The sequence below is a fragment of the Perca flavescens genome, chromosome 7 (assembly GCF_004354835.1).
Source record: "Perca flavescens isolate YP-PL-M2 chromosome 7, PFLA_1.0, whole genome shotgun sequence".
Taxonomy (NCBI): domain Eukaryota; kingdom Metazoa; phylum Chordata; class Actinopteri; order Perciformes; family Percidae; genus Perca; species Perca flavescens.
In genome coordinates, this window is record NC_041337.1 from 1,671,606 (window position 1) to 1,686,804 (window position 15,199).

The following is a 15,199-nucleotide window of genomic DNA, read 5'->3' on the forward strand; positions in this document are numbered from 1 at the left end:
AGTTTGTCATTACTTTCAGATTCCTAGTCAATATTCTAAGTTACTTAGTCAATATATTGAGATACTAAGTCGATACTTTGAGATATTGAGTCAATATATTGAGATTGTAAGTCAATATTTTAAATATTCTTATTGGTTTGAGATTCTTTGTCAATATTCTGAGTTATTAAGTCAATATATTGAGATACTAAGTCAATATTTTGAGTTAAATCAATATAGTGAGATATTAAGTCAATATATTGAGATACTAAGTCAATACTTTGAGATAAGTCAATATATTTAGATACTAAGTCAATATTTTGAGATAAATCAATATATTGAGATACTGAACAATATAGTGAGATATTAAGTCAATATTGAGATACTAAGTCAATATTTTGAGATAAATTAATATATTGAGATACTAAGCCAATATATTGAGATTCTAAATCAATATTTGACATTTTCTCCTTACTTTGAGATTCTTAGTTTATATTCTGAGATACTAAATCATTATTTTGACCAGAGGTAGTGGTGACTTGAACTTCTACTATATCTAAAATAATTTTGTAGACATAACAATGGAATTTGCCACTAAATGTTGGTGTTAACTTTTTTTATACAATTTCACAAATTTCTTCCCGGCAGAGGCTGATTTACCGAAAGGATCCTTTTAAAAAGGTGTAGCTATTTTACAGTTGATTATTACCTGATATTTAATCCGCATATTTTGTTTATTATTTTTGTTCAAAAAGGAGCAAAAAAAACGACATTATAGAACGGCTTGTTTATTGCTAAGGAAAAATTAAATGATTTATTAAAAATGTAACAACAATAACTTATAACAATAACTTATTTCACCAGTAAGTTCCTGTTAAACGACAAAAAGAACCAGTGGATAGGAAAAAGGGCATTTTACAACAACTTTGAATGCAGCACGACGCTGGCGGGGCGAATTTCAAGTGAACGCAACATCTGTGTTTTTCCGACAACAGCAGCGGCACACTGTCATATGTTCCTCTCCAGTGAAATACAGACACACTTTAACACAGTTTAGCTTTCAGCATTTTAACTGTTTACTCCAGCTGCTAGCTAACAATAGGCTAACGTTACTTGCTGTTGAGTGTAGTGTTAACTAGCGTAACATGCGGCGATGTTTAGGTTGCCTCTAACGTCCGTTTTTGGAGCATCCGAGAGAAGCGCAGGCATTTCAGTGGCACCGCGTTGCAATTCGGTCCGGTAGATAACGGTGGTTAAGGCACCGGTGCCGTATTAGCACCGGGTCTCTCCTTTTCTGTCAACGATGTGACGAGGAGGTAACGTTAAGGCGGAGTTAGTTAGCAAGCTAACGTTAGCTAACTAACACCGGCAGGTTCACCGTGCTTTCATGCTGCATTGCTTCCAGAGAACGAGCTGAACAGTGGGCTGGGTCTAACGTTAGCGGTCCGCTGCCCGGGATTGCGGGGGAAAGAAATTATCGTTTCAAATCGGTAACATAGACGTAATGAGTGGCACATGACGTGAACTAAAATGATATTTTAGTTTGTTTGAGTTTTAACTTGTCCAGTGGGACAAGTAAATTTCTCTTCCACTTGCCCTACAAAAAATCCACTTGTCCCGGACAAGCGGACAAGCCTTAATGTCGAGCCCTGACTATAGCTACTTCGCTATGGGCTAGCGGTTTAGCTATTCACGTACGTGTATGTGTGTAGCGAGGGAGAGAGAGACAGAAATGGAGGGAAAACACAATTGAAAGAAAGAAAACACTTGGAAATCTTAAGCTCTTTGGGGTTGAAAATAATCACTCTCTTTGTTTACTCGAGATTCTCACTTAACACAAAGTTACATCAGAATCTGAGGTTGTGTTTAACGAGAGAGAGTGCTATTCTCCACTCCTTTCTGCGAGCACACAGCTGACTCCGGGGTAACCATAACCAGGCCCTCAGCCGTTCCACAGGTCAATGATATATGTCTTTTATATCGCCACTGTAGTTGACTGACTGGATTATGGCTCCACTAGTACAGTAATTAAAGTTCTCCAAGGTGGGAAGTAAAAGCTACAGTTCAACACAGTTTCAACACAACTTCAACAATATCTGGATAAGAGATACATTCACAGCCAAACAGACTCATAATCAAAGCGTGCAGCAATAGCACCGTATTATCAGATCACATTAAGGGCAACACAAATAGCAACAATAGCAAATTACTCATTAAACAAAATACACACCCTGTTCTAATCTGCCCAGAACACTATCAAGCCTCTTACTTTTGGATGTGTAGTTCACTTAGTTTGTTCGGCGGATCCTCCACGATGAGCAGAAAGCGAGTTAAAAACACGGGCCCGTGATTTAACGAACAGAAAATCTCCCTTCGGCAGCTGGATTCGGAGCGACATCCTACTTTCCTTGGAAAACAGGGTGATTTGACCTCTGCAGAAAATCTCCTTCACCAGGACCCCCCTTTAGTACCATGAAGATACTATTCAGCTCAAACAGCTGTGGATTTCTCGGCAGCGCTGCGAAGTGTCATCCTTTCAGTAACATATCACTAGTGAAAGACACAGGTTTCTGTGTGTCAGAAAGTTTTATAGGCTCAGACCTCATACTGTGTTTAGGGTCCAGGAACCAATGGGAGATCAGAGTTTAAAATACCGAAAAGAGATATAACAAAAACTATTTATTAATTTAAAGATTAAATAAGGTAGTGTCTCCAAACTTACCTTAATTATAACTTGTCTCCTGCTAGTTGTACTACAGCACTTTTAAAAAATAAGTTAAATTAATAAATATTTTTGTTGTATCTCTTTTTGGTGTTGTAATTTGTAGACTCGTCTTACTGCCGGTAGCAGTAGAGAGCAGAAGCCAGCAGGCAAGTGTTTAAATAAACTTCTGATGTACTTACAAACTTTCCAATCCATCATTTTATGAGCACATAACCTATTTGTACTATTGTAGAAGTTTGGTATATTTCGGGTATTATTAGTGGGGTAAAGTAAAAGATACACTCTAGCTGATAACGCTACTCTACGCTAACTCGCCCAATGTTCGACCCAGGTGAAAAAAGCTTCTGCGGGGGTGTTTGGCTCGAGGTCGTGGTGTAAAGGACCCTAGGGTGAAATTATTCCAAATCACGTTAATGTGAATGTCAAATGCTTTCAATAAATTAATTGAAGGAAGTAATTTAAAAGTTAAATCGTGAACAGGGGTGAATCGAGATCGCGATTTTATAACTATTTAATAACGATTTATCGTGCAGGCCTAATTGAAAGGTTTTTCTTCTGCATGAGTTATGTGTTTCGTCAGATGTATCTTGCGGCCAAACCTTTTCCCGCACTCAGAGCAGCTAAATTTTTTGTTACATCTTGAATCATGTTTCAGAGAGTTTAAAGCTAACTGAGGTTCTCTGGTCTCCTTCCAATCAGCACTGTCATCAGTCTCAGGTTCAGAAGAGTCTCCAGTCTGGTCTTCAGTTTCTGATTGTAAAAGTGGATGTGAGTTCCTGGCTGGTTCTGGTCCTCCACAGTCCTCTCCATCAGCTTCTGTTTCCATCTGACCAACACATTTATGTGTTTTGACATGAGAACACAAGGCAAATCTTTTGTTACAAACACTGCAGCTGAATCTTTTTTCTCCGGTGTGGATTCTCATGTGTTTTTGTAAATTTCCTCTCTGTGTAAAGGATTTCTTACAGACTGAGCAGCTAAAAGGTTTCTCTCCTGTGTGAGTTCTCATGTGGGTCTTCAGGGTTCCACGTTCAGTGAAAGCTTTACCACACTCAGGGCAGCTAAAAGGCTTCTCTCCTGTGTGGATTCTCATGTGTTGTTGTAAATGTCCTCTCTGTGTAAAATATTTCTTACAGACTGAGCAGCTGAAAAGTTTTTCTCCTCTGTGGACTCTCATGTGTTTCTGTAAATTTTCATTCAGTGTGAAAGATTTATTACAAACTGAGCAGCTAAAAGGTTTCTCTCCTGTGTGGACTCTCATGTGTTTCTGTAAATTTTCATTCAGTGTAAAATATTTATTACAGACTGAGCAGCTAAAAGGTTTCTCTCCTGTGTGGACTCTCATGTGTGTCTTCAGGTGTCCCCTTTCAGTGAAAGCTTTACCACATTCAGAGCAGCTAAAAGGTTTTTCTCCTGTGTGGATTCTCATGTGGTTCTTCAGATGTGACTTGAAGCCAAATCTTCTCCCACACTCAGAGCAGCTGAATGTTTTTTTACATGTTGAATCACGTTTCAGAGAGTTTAAAGCTGACTGAGGTTCTCTGGTCTCCTTCCAATCAGCACTGTCATCAGTCTCAGGTTCAGAAGAGTCTCCAGTCTGGTCTTCAGTCTCTGGTTGTAAAAGTGGATGTGAGTTCCTGGCTGGTTCTGGTCCTCCACAGTCCTCTCCATCAGCTTCTGTTTCCATGTGTTGAGTTTGTCTTTGATGAAGCTGTGAGGACTGAGCTTCCTCTTCATCATCTTCACTCTTCACAGGGACAGGAGTGAATGGGAACTTGGTGATATCAGCCTCCTCCAGCCCTTGAAGCTGCTCTCCCTCCTGACTACTCCACAGTTCCTCCTGTTCCTCTTTAATGTGTGGGGGGGGCTCTGGCTCCTGCTGGTCCACACTGGAGCTACACTCCTGCTGCTCAGGGGGAACCTCTTCTTTAACCACTGACAGCTGCTGCACATCTGCAGGAAACAGGAAACACACAGAGAGCGACGTTAACACAGACACAGAGAGACAGAATCAACAGTACAGAGTGTCTTTTCAAATCTCTTTACGTGGTAAAAAAACCTGGTATTTCATGTTTCTGACTTCTAACTTTCAGCCTGAGTGCTGTAAAGACTGACAATTATACCTGAGGATTATCTTATTCTTATTTAATGTTCTGGTCCGGTTTGAATCCTACTTAAAGAACAGGGACTACTTTGTGTCTATAGATAAACATCTGAGCGGACTAATATGAAATGCGGAGTTCTCCAAGGCTCCATTCTGGGGCCTCTTCTGTTTAACATCTACATGCTTCCACTGGCTCAGATAACAGAAGACAGTTGCACTGATTATTTGTCTGTAAGCGTTAATTTTTGCTGTGTGAATACATCAACGCACAGTCACATGACTTCTCAAACCTGACGGAGGTTCTCCGCTCTCCTTCAAAACGTCACAATTACCTTCTGTTTCCATGTGTTGAGTTTGTCTCTGATGAAGCTGTGAGGACTTAGCTTCCTCTTCATCATCTTCACTCTTCACAGGGACAGGAGTGAATGGGAACTTGGTGATATCAGCCTCCTCCAGCCCTTGAAGCTGCTCTCCCTCCTGACTACTCCACAGTTCCTCCTGTTCCTCTTTAATGTGTGGGGGGGGCTCTGGCTCCTGCTGGTCCACACTGGCGCTACCCTCCTGCTGCTCCTCTTCACCAACAATAACTTCCAGAACATCTTGAGATAAAGCTGAAACACCGACAGTGTGAATATTTGTACAATGTAACATCTACAATTCCATTAAATGTGGCAAAATCCAACACTGAAAATTATTCAAAAATTTTAAGAAGACAGTTCCTCAAATTTAAGGATATGTTGATTTTGTTTGTCTTCAATGACTGTAGACTAAATATATCTGGGTTTTTGTTAGTAGTTAACAAGCCTCTGTTGTTAGTCTGAACGGTGGGCAGGTATAAGAAATAGGTGGGCTGAATGCTTATTAACTAAATGCAGGGTTTTAGTTTTCTATTATACGGCTTAGGCGTATCGCCTTACTGTTTTTGTGGACCGCCTACGCATATGAACGTAAAAACAACGGGAGAGCATTTGGACAATGAGCCGACTGTTATTATTACACATCCAGGGAACCGACGCACGGGACGGGCGTCCACTCAGTGTCTTCGGCACACACGTGCCGCATGATAATTCACGTACATAGCGGCAGAAACAGTGTCACACACACACACACACACACACACACACTTGCGTGATGTGCATACAGCGGCCGCTCCAGCCGTCTCGTTTAAAAGTGCGTGTTGGAGAGAGAGGGAAAGAGTGTGAAAGGTGTAAAAGGTGCGTTTGTTGATGAGTATGAAGTAGCAGTAAAGTTGTAGCTGTGAACGTAGCAGCACAGTCTGTTTACAGTTTATCTGTCAGTGAATATATGCTAAAACTCCTAAAGACCCAAGCCAAGTTCCCGTATCTTACTTGCTACAACTTCAACACAGGCTCACTAACTTAAGGTGGATTGGCTTGAAGGTGGACCAGCTCTTCTCATTTTAGTGACATGCTGCTTCCTCCGAATTATGCCATAGTAATCTGTCCCTCGCTGCAGCCGATAACCACTAAATTGTATACAAATAAATGCATGATGGTGAAATGAAAACAGCCTCACGGTGCTTCACGGCTATTCATGGCGCTTCAGCATGCGGTGTGTTTCTGGCGTTAGGCTTACGTTGTTACTCTGATCATATGGCAGTATCTTATCTAGACCGTCTACAGACGGAGAGATCCCCGTTTGGGACTCTGGCTAAGTCAAAGTTTAGGGAAGCGGTTGTACCGTGCTCCACATCGGAGGTGGAAAACAGAGAGAGTAGACACAAAGCAACGGACGAGTCTGCTTCAGAGCTCTGAACCTATAGAGCTCAATAAGGACCGCTCACACAATGGCGCTGGTTCCGGAAGTGTTTATCCCCATTCAATTGTTTCATTGACATTTCGAAAACTGCTGATATAAAGAGTTTTAAGTCTGGAACCGAGCCAACCAGCTACGAGATGAATAGTGAGCATAAAACATTTGATTGGGCACAAAAAAACATTTTGAAAACAGCAAAAAAGGCAAAAAGTACAAGACTGATTTCAGAAACTATCAGAAGCTCGCTCTAGCCGTTCGTGGTTGAATAACTTTTATAAACTTCTGATTGTGGGCAAGACGCACCTTTGGGTAAACTAAGCCCATGCCGTCCCCAAGCTGGCGCTGGCCCCGGGAAACACAGAACCAGAAATCGGCAAGCCAAAGGAACAGGAGCACTTCATCTGCTGGCCAACATTAACTCCTTTACATGTGCATACTGTATATACAGGTAGAGTGAGACGACTAGGTTTACCTGCACACTTATATTACACTATCATTCTGAATATGACAATATTATACATTTAATACGGGTCATGTGAATTTTGCATTTTCTGATTAAGATGAGTGCGATACATCGGTAATATTCAGGATTTAGAAGCATTCTTTGGAGATGTATACACACATTCAGAACGTGTGTCTCCATCAGGGTTTTTACTGCAGAATGAAAGAGGGATGCTGTGTTCACACGCTCCAACACGTCCTCCTTTTAATACCTTTGAAAACAACTTTAAAACTGGGAAACTTAAAAAAAAAAAAAAAAAAACATCCTGTTTTAGACTGCATGTAAACGGGTAGACTGGAAATCCAGACCAAAATCCGAAAGATTAAGGGTCTGGCAGAGGGACCGCAGGGTTAGCTAACGGTAGCTGTTCCCAGACAACTGAGTTGGTTTTGCCTTGTTTTGCCCACCAAACGCTGCTGCCATCTTTACTCGCGCTGAGTTTTTAAATTCCAGCGGATGATATGCACTTGATACATGACTTGCCTCCCTGACTGGCTTCGGGAGGGGCGGATGTGCATGTGAGGATGTTACGCATTCAGAAAACAAGACAAAATAAGAGTGTTCTTGCAAAACAGAACATGGCAAAATAATCGTTTCTCGATTATACCATTGTGGTGATCGTTTGGTAATCAAATTTATAATAAATCAAAATTCAATTAATTGCACAGCCCTATTTGTTGCTCAAAGATTATAGCTTCTATATCCATGTATACACACGTAGCTTCTATATCCATGTATACTAAGGCATGGATACCCGACCCGAGTGCGACGGGACCCGACGGACTGGGCCGGGACAGATATTTAGAAATGATGGTCGGTTTCGGTCACATCAGCGTGATAAGGCATTTGTTGTAAAATGGTGCTGCGGCTCCTTTCAGAGAGCTCAGCGCATGTGGAAAGTGATCAGAAGAGAGAGAGAGGAAGCAGACGTGTTGTAGATGCAACCAGTGCAGAGTTGGTGGAATAAGTTTAAGTTTTGTACACAGTGTGTGCGGTGTCCGAAATAAAGCCCAGACTGAAAGCCAAGTTCAAGGTCCCAGGGCATTTGCTCACCAGAAACAGGATTTTAACCCCGACGTTATTCATTTTATAAAATCAGCCCTGGAGTAACGAGTCTCCCCTGGTTTTCTGATCACGGTCAGAAACAAAGCAGGCAGGAAAGGGTAACACACTGAACATTTTAACAGCTTATTAACGTGCGCTTGTTGCCCCGTGCACGCTGATGCGCTCATCTGTTGACATTTCCGAATGGCTTCCTACAGTTCCTTAATAAAAGCTGGCTTTCCACACAAACAAACGTAGCCTACATGTGTCATTAGTATCAGAAAAAAATGAGATTTTAAACTGTGTCTGGCTCGGACACAAATTTCTTAATGCCTGTTGGGCTCGGGCCGGGCTCGGACAGAAAAATTCGGCCCGATCCGGACTCTAATGTATATATACATGGCTTCTATATCCATATATACACACATAGCTTCTATATCCATGTATACACACGTAGCTTCTATATCCATATATACACACATAGCTTCTATATCCATGTATACACACGTAGCTTCTATATCCATATATACACACGTAGCTTCTATATCCATCTATACACACGTAGCTTCTATATCCATCTATACACACGTAGCTTCTATATCCATCTATACACACGTAGCTTCTATATCCATCTATACACACGTAGCTTCTATATACATGTATACACACACACAGCTTCTATATCCATGTATACACACGTAGCTTTTATATCCATGTATACACACTAGGGCTGAGAAAAAAATCGATTTGATTTAAAAATCGAGTTGGTAAGTCAAATCAATTCATATTTTCAAAAAATCGATTTTTTATATTTTTTTAATCCAAATACAGTATAAATAATTTGGATGTTTAACAATCTTTGTTGCACACTGCACAGACTTTTCACTTAGAGAAAGGGTTTGCATTGGCAATTTTGTTTATGTTGATGCACTTTAATTAAATACAATAAATATATATTTTTAAAATATATTTACAATTGAATATCGAGTTTTAATCGCAGATTTTTTTAGGGAAAGAAATCACCCAGCTCTAATACACACATAGCTTTCGTACATGTATACACACATAGCTTCTATATACATGTATACACACACAGCTTCTATTTCCATGTATACACACATAGCTTTTATATCCATGTATACACACATAGCTTCTATATCCATATATACACTAGGACTGGACCCGAATATTCGTTCGGTGGGTCAGTATTTTTACCAATTTTTTTTTGGTTTATTTATTTTCTGCATTTATCTCTCGTTCACACTCCAGTCCAGTTGTGGCGGTAATGCACATTTATGTTGGTTTGCCAACCGCCAATAAACTACAAAGAAGAAGATCCTGTCGGTACACAATGACGCCATTGACATATATACAATGGACCAATAGACCCCGTTGCTCTGGACGGAGACCAGTGAAGGATATTAGAAGCACTTTTCCGGTGATCTCTTGCTTTACTGCGCAGCCTCCAACTGACAGACAACGTAAATGTGACGTGAGCAACGTGTCTAAAAGTTGTAAGTCTTCTGGTAGCTGTGACAAGAGAAATCTCAATCATTTCCAATCTTACAGAGACGGAGAGTGTAGGTATATGTAAGGAGATAACATAGGCACAGGCTAATTATTGCTAACTAACATGCTAGTTAAAATTAATAATTAAACCTAAACAGATAATGTAAGTCCAAACTGCCTGCGGTGGCGGTGAGCCGAGCCTGCCGCTACTCATTTGCACAACGTTGGTTGGATTAAACTGATTCAACTACATGAGAATGAGCGGGTCTCTCGACGCTCCGCGTTTCCCGCGACGCTACCAGAATGCATTGCACGGCTGATTCCATAGAAATGAATGGGAAGCGGGGACATGACGCTGACATTGGACACAAGTCAGGACATTAGCTAGCGGAGAAGGATGACTACAGCTGCATAGTTTTCCATCCTCCATCCACGTGTAAGTAATACATATATTTAAACATGAATTTAATTTAACTTGGTGAGTGATAATAGTCATTGGCCTTTGTGAAACGTTTCTCAGTGCAATTGTTTTCTCTTGGCTTAACGTTACAATATAATTTGTGTTTTTGTCGTTTCTCAGTTAACTAGCTAACATGGACATTTGCTAGCTTAACTGCGCCTTGCTAGGTTTCAATAATTTTCACTCCGGGTAAATTGTTTCTCGTAATAACTTTTTTGCTGCATGTAAAAAGAAATGGATATAAATAAATAAATAAAATGTACAACCAAGTTGTAAGTTGCTCTGCAGGGCGGGAGGGTAAGAGGGAGAGTGCCAGCAACTAGTCATAGCCACAGTGAAATGTATTTTGAACATGGCTTTGAGCGGTTAACGTTAGGCTTAAGTGATCATAACTTTTAATGCTTTTAACTTTTTATAGCTCAAGCTATAGTGCAAGACTGTAGCTAATATATCCGCGGACTCGTTGTTATTGTAACGTTTTATTTTTTTACAACAGAGTGTGACGACGACAACCGCGCTTCTCGGAGATTTTCGGTTAGGGGTCTGGCTAAATAACGTTACTGTAAGATTAAAACTGGAGGGTAAACAGGTCTGTCGCAGCAGCTCTGGCAAGGTAATACGAAGCAAGTTATAGATAAATCTGTAGCCTCAAAATGATATATATGTGTAATACAGATATATATATATATATATATATATGTGTGTGTGTGTGTAATACAGATATATAGAGCGCGCTCTGCATTAAGTTGAGTAACGTCTGTTATGTGTAACTACAAATACTGAAATGCCTATTTGCAACATAAATATTGCTTATGTTTTTAACATTTTAAGTGTTTATCATTTGTCACCAAAAATTCAAATCAAAATGTATTTATTTTTTCAATTATTTTATTTCTACAGGCAAGTCATTTAGAACAAGTCCTGTCCCCATGCTCTGAGACGTACCTCATAAAATACATGATAAGTTAAAAATATTTATATATTTTTATCAAATTGTTTATCTGGTGCCATATGTACACACATCAGCGTTGGAGGATTAGTGATTTAGCTGAAGTTATTAGAAGTATATTTGGTCTTATATTTATATATATATATATAGCCTCCTTGTTAGCCAATTTCCTCCAGTTTTGTCTGTTCAACTTTCGCATTTTGCTGTTAATACAAACTCATCATCAGTTAAAAATTTGGCATTTCAATGGAAAAAAATCCTACTCCTGATTATAGCTTGAAAGATGTGTTACAGTGATATTGAACCTGTTGAAAATCTGCCAGAAGTAATTGAGCGGAAAATAGCAGCAATATTTCATATTCCAGCAAAAGGATTAGATGAGTTTTTGGAAGAGTTAAATTTTTTAAGTTTAGCTAGTGTACCTGTCACAAAGTGTACAATTGCTGACATTTTTAAAAGGCATAACCTCAATATTGGTCAGGCAGTTGTCGAAGAACTTGCTAATTCTGTGTATGTTTCTCACCCTGTCACTAGAAGTTTTGAAAAGTGCGGCCCTCTTGCCACACCTCATAAAAGAAAACAATATTACAAGGTACATTTTAGAGTTGTAGAGCCTGTTGAATATGTTTTATCTGTAGAACAAAGGAGGTCGTTTCAATATGTTCCATTATTACAGTTATTGCAGGAAATACTGAGTCACAATAAATTACTGGATAAAGTGATTGAAGAACACACAGCTCAAGAAAGCACAGAAGCTTTGCATGGTGATCAGAGAGTTTACAGGTCTTTTCGAGATGGTGAAAATTATAAAAGAAATAGCTTTCTAGCAGTTGATAAGTTGAGAATTTCCATTAAACTTTATATTGACGAGTTTGAGGTTTGTAATCCTCTTGGGACTTCGCGCAAGAAGCATAAGCTTTGTGGGGTATACCGGGTCTTAGACAATTTACCGCCTGGCTCTCATTCTGCTCTATCATCAACTTATTTGGCTGTTCTTTGTAAAAGTGATGACTTGAGGAAATTTGGTTTCCAAGAAGTGTTGAATCCACTTTTGAAAGATCTGGTAATTTTGGAGGAACATGGTGTGTTCATCAGTCAGTTGAATGAGTGTATCAAAGGCACTGTCAGTTGTGTTATAGCTGATAACCTGGGGGCCCATGGCCTGGCAGGTTTTGTAGAAAGTTTCTCTGGTGAATACTTCTGTAGATTCTGTACAGCTAAGAAAACAGAAATTCAGTTGATGACAACTAGTCGTTTTGAGCTAAGAACGCGGGAACTCCATGAAGCACATTTGAAGTGTGCATTGGAAAAAGCAAGTGCATGCTATGGTGTTAAACGTGAATGTGTGTTGAGTAAGAATCTCTCCCATTTTCATGTTACTGCAGGCTACCCTCCTGATCTTGCCTATGATCTATTTGAGGGCATAATACCTGTAGAGCTAGCGTATTGTTTTTCTCTTTTGATTTCAAAAAAGTATTTCAGTTTAGAAAAACTTAACAATTTGATCCAGACTTTTGAGTATAAATGGGCAGATAAAACAAATAGGCCTCACCCAATACCTCAGACTTTCTCAGTAAAAAAAAGCATTAGTGGAAACGCACACGAGAATTGGGCTCTGCTTCGATTGTTATCTCTAATCGTTGGTCCACTTGTGCCGGAGGATGAACCTGCATGGCATGTTGTTTTGGATCTCAAAGACATAGTGGAGCTTGTTGTAGCCCCTGTCCACACTGCTGAGTCAGTATCTTACCTTGAGTGCAAAATTGATGAACATTGTCAGAGATACCAATAATAATAATAAGCTTTTTCCCCAATAACAATCTTCTCCCTAAACATCATTTTTTGGAGCACTATGCTGTTCTGATTCGCCTTTTTGGCCCTCTTGTCCATAAGTGGACATTAAGATTTGAGGCAAAACATAGTGTCTTAAAACAGATTGCTCGCCATACCAACTGTTTTGAAAACATACCTCTCACACTTGCCAGAAAACATCAGCTTGTGATTGCCTCTGACTTGCACTCTCTTGATCATAGGACACCTTTGGTGGTAACGCGTGTCTCATCAGTACCAGTAGATGTTTTGCAAAGTGACATTGCAGCTGCTAGTAAGCAACGACTACCAGATGAGAACGATGTCCACATTACAAACTATGTTTCATACAATGGTATGAATTACAACAAGGGAATGATTCTTGTCCATGGGCAATTATTTGGTATGCCAGAGTTAGCTGAAATTCTGCAGATTTGTGTTTTGCAAGGTCAGATCCATTTTATTGTGAAAAAGTTCTCCAGTTGGTATAGAGAGCATTTTAGAGCGTTTGAACTGGACACATCACATGTGAAAGAGGTGGCTCTGATTGAGCATGGGGAACTACTTGATGACTACCCGTTAGCTGCCTATTCTGTGGGAGGCCTGCGTCTGGTTTCTCTAAAGAGAGACACCCTAAATTGCACGGAAAATGGGAGTAATACGGAATTTTGTAAGTATTTTCCCCCACAATCAACCCAATCATGTAGCCATCACGCATAAAATGTTTTGTTGTGGTGGTGTCCTAATTTTGTGATTTCTTTTTTTATTCTTGTGTTGGGGTTTGTATACTACTGTGTTAGGGTTGCTCGATTATGGGGAAAAAATTAAATTACGATTATTTTGGTCAATATTGAAATCTCGGGCCCCTGGTTAGATCACCTGGTAGAGCGGGCGCCCATATATAGAGGTTTACTCCTCGATGCAGCGAACGCAGGTTTGACTCAGACCTGTGGCCCTTTGCTGCAGGTCATTCCCCTTCTCTCTTCCCTTTCAAGTCTAAGCTGTCCTATCCAAATAAAGGCCTATAAATGCTGAAAAAATAATCTTAAAAAAATAATATTGAAATCACGATAATTTATCACAATTACTCGATTTCTGGAAAGATTTTGCTATTATTGAACTTAAAAAACTGTGGGAAAAGTAAAATAAATCAACAGTAAAAAACACATCCAACAATAAACTTTGCCTTAATTTGCCCTATTGAAACTTTTTTTTTTTCATTCAGAACACGAGAAAATAAGTTTATTTGCAAAACGTAATGAGCTAAATAATTTTTCTCAATTATTCTGTTTTTGTCATCATTGGGAGGCAAAACCATAATCAAATCAAATTTTGATTAATTGCACAGCCCTAGTGTTAGGTTTTCCTTTCCACAAAGATGTTAGTCTCACTCCTGCTGAGGAAGGGACATAGGAAAATTAACTTATAGCCTACTCTGTTAATGCTAAGGACATGTGTATTGTACCCGTCAAATAGATTTAACATTACAAGGCACAGTTTGTCATAAAAGGGATTTTTTTATTTATTTTTTTTTGTGTGTGTGTTCAGGTCTCCACAATGAGCCATCCTATGAGACTGAGGATCATTCTGGGTGAAGATGATGCCAGAAAGCTAATCCTGCCAGCAGGGATACCAGGATCCAATTGTACCAGACTATAAAGACTAATTTTGGTATAGAGCAAGATTTTCGTCTTCAATATCAAGATGTTGATTTTGGAAAGGAGTTCATAACTCTGTCCGTGATATCTGAAATTGATGACAAAGCGACTTTAAAGGTGGTCTACTTGCAAAGTTCTTCAGAAGACGACTCAACGATGCGTCAACCTCTAGCAGTCCAGAGCCTTACTGATTCCTCATCAGTCTCCTCGGTTGACACGGATAATACAGAGCCTGCTTCATCATCGGGGTCGTCGCCATCTACACGGCTGCACATGTGGCCAAGTGTTTTTACAGTCCCTCCCTTCAACTATGAGTCTGAACATTTGTTACGTCCAGGCTGGACTATTGTAATTCCCTACTGTCAGGTTGCTCAAATAAGTCCCTTAAGACTCTCCAGCTGATCCAGAATGCTGCAGCGCGTGTTCTCACAAGAACTAAGAGAAGAGATCATATTTCTCCTGTATTAGCTTCTCTGCACTGGCTTCCTGTTGAATCCAGGATTGAGTTTAAAATCCTTCTATTGACCTACAAAGCTCTAAATGGTCTAGCACCATCATATCTAGAAGAGCTCCTAATACCTTATTGTCCCACTAGAGCACTGCGCTCCCAGAATGCAGAGTTACTGGTGGTACCTAGAGTCTCTAAAAGTAGAATGGGAGCAAGAGCCTTCAGTTATCAGGCTC

At 39.8% G+C, this 15,199-nt stretch overlaps 2 protein-coding genes across 2 annotated transcripts in view; one reads left to right on the top strand and one right to left on the bottom strand.

Moving 5' to 3' along the window:
* LOC114559231 (zinc finger protein 709-like) overlaps window positions 1-15,199 on the top strand; it is a 196,203-nt gene that overhangs the window by 96,353 nt on the left and 84,651 nt on the right. The gene's annotated exons all lie outside the window — the stretch shown is intronic.
* On the bottom strand, window positions 2,044-5,870 carry LOC114558942 (gastrula zinc finger protein XlCGF8.2DB-like). The gene is made up of 3 exons (XM_028583262.1): window positions 5,806-5,870; window positions 3,587-4,185; window positions 2,044-2,075 (listed from the first exon to the last, which is right to left on the bottom strand). Exons 1-3 carry the CDS (start codon window positions 5,868-5,870, stop codon window positions 2,044-2,046), a joined length of 696 nt encoding a protein of 231 aa, XP_028439063.1.

Coding starts and splice junctions, on each gene's coding strand:
- LOC114558942 (XM_028583262.1), bottom strand. CDS start 5,870: ATGCGGCACGTGTGTGCCGAAGACACTGAGTGGACGCCCGTCCCGTGC. Junction 4,186..5,805: donor TGCGTCGGTTCCCTGGATGT/GTAATAATAACA, acceptor AAAAACATTCAG/CTGCTCTGAGTGTGGGAGAA. Junction 2,076..3,586: donor AAGATTCAGCTGCAGTGTTT/GTAACAAAAGAT, acceptor TCTCTTATCCAG/ATATTGTTGAAGTTGTGTTG.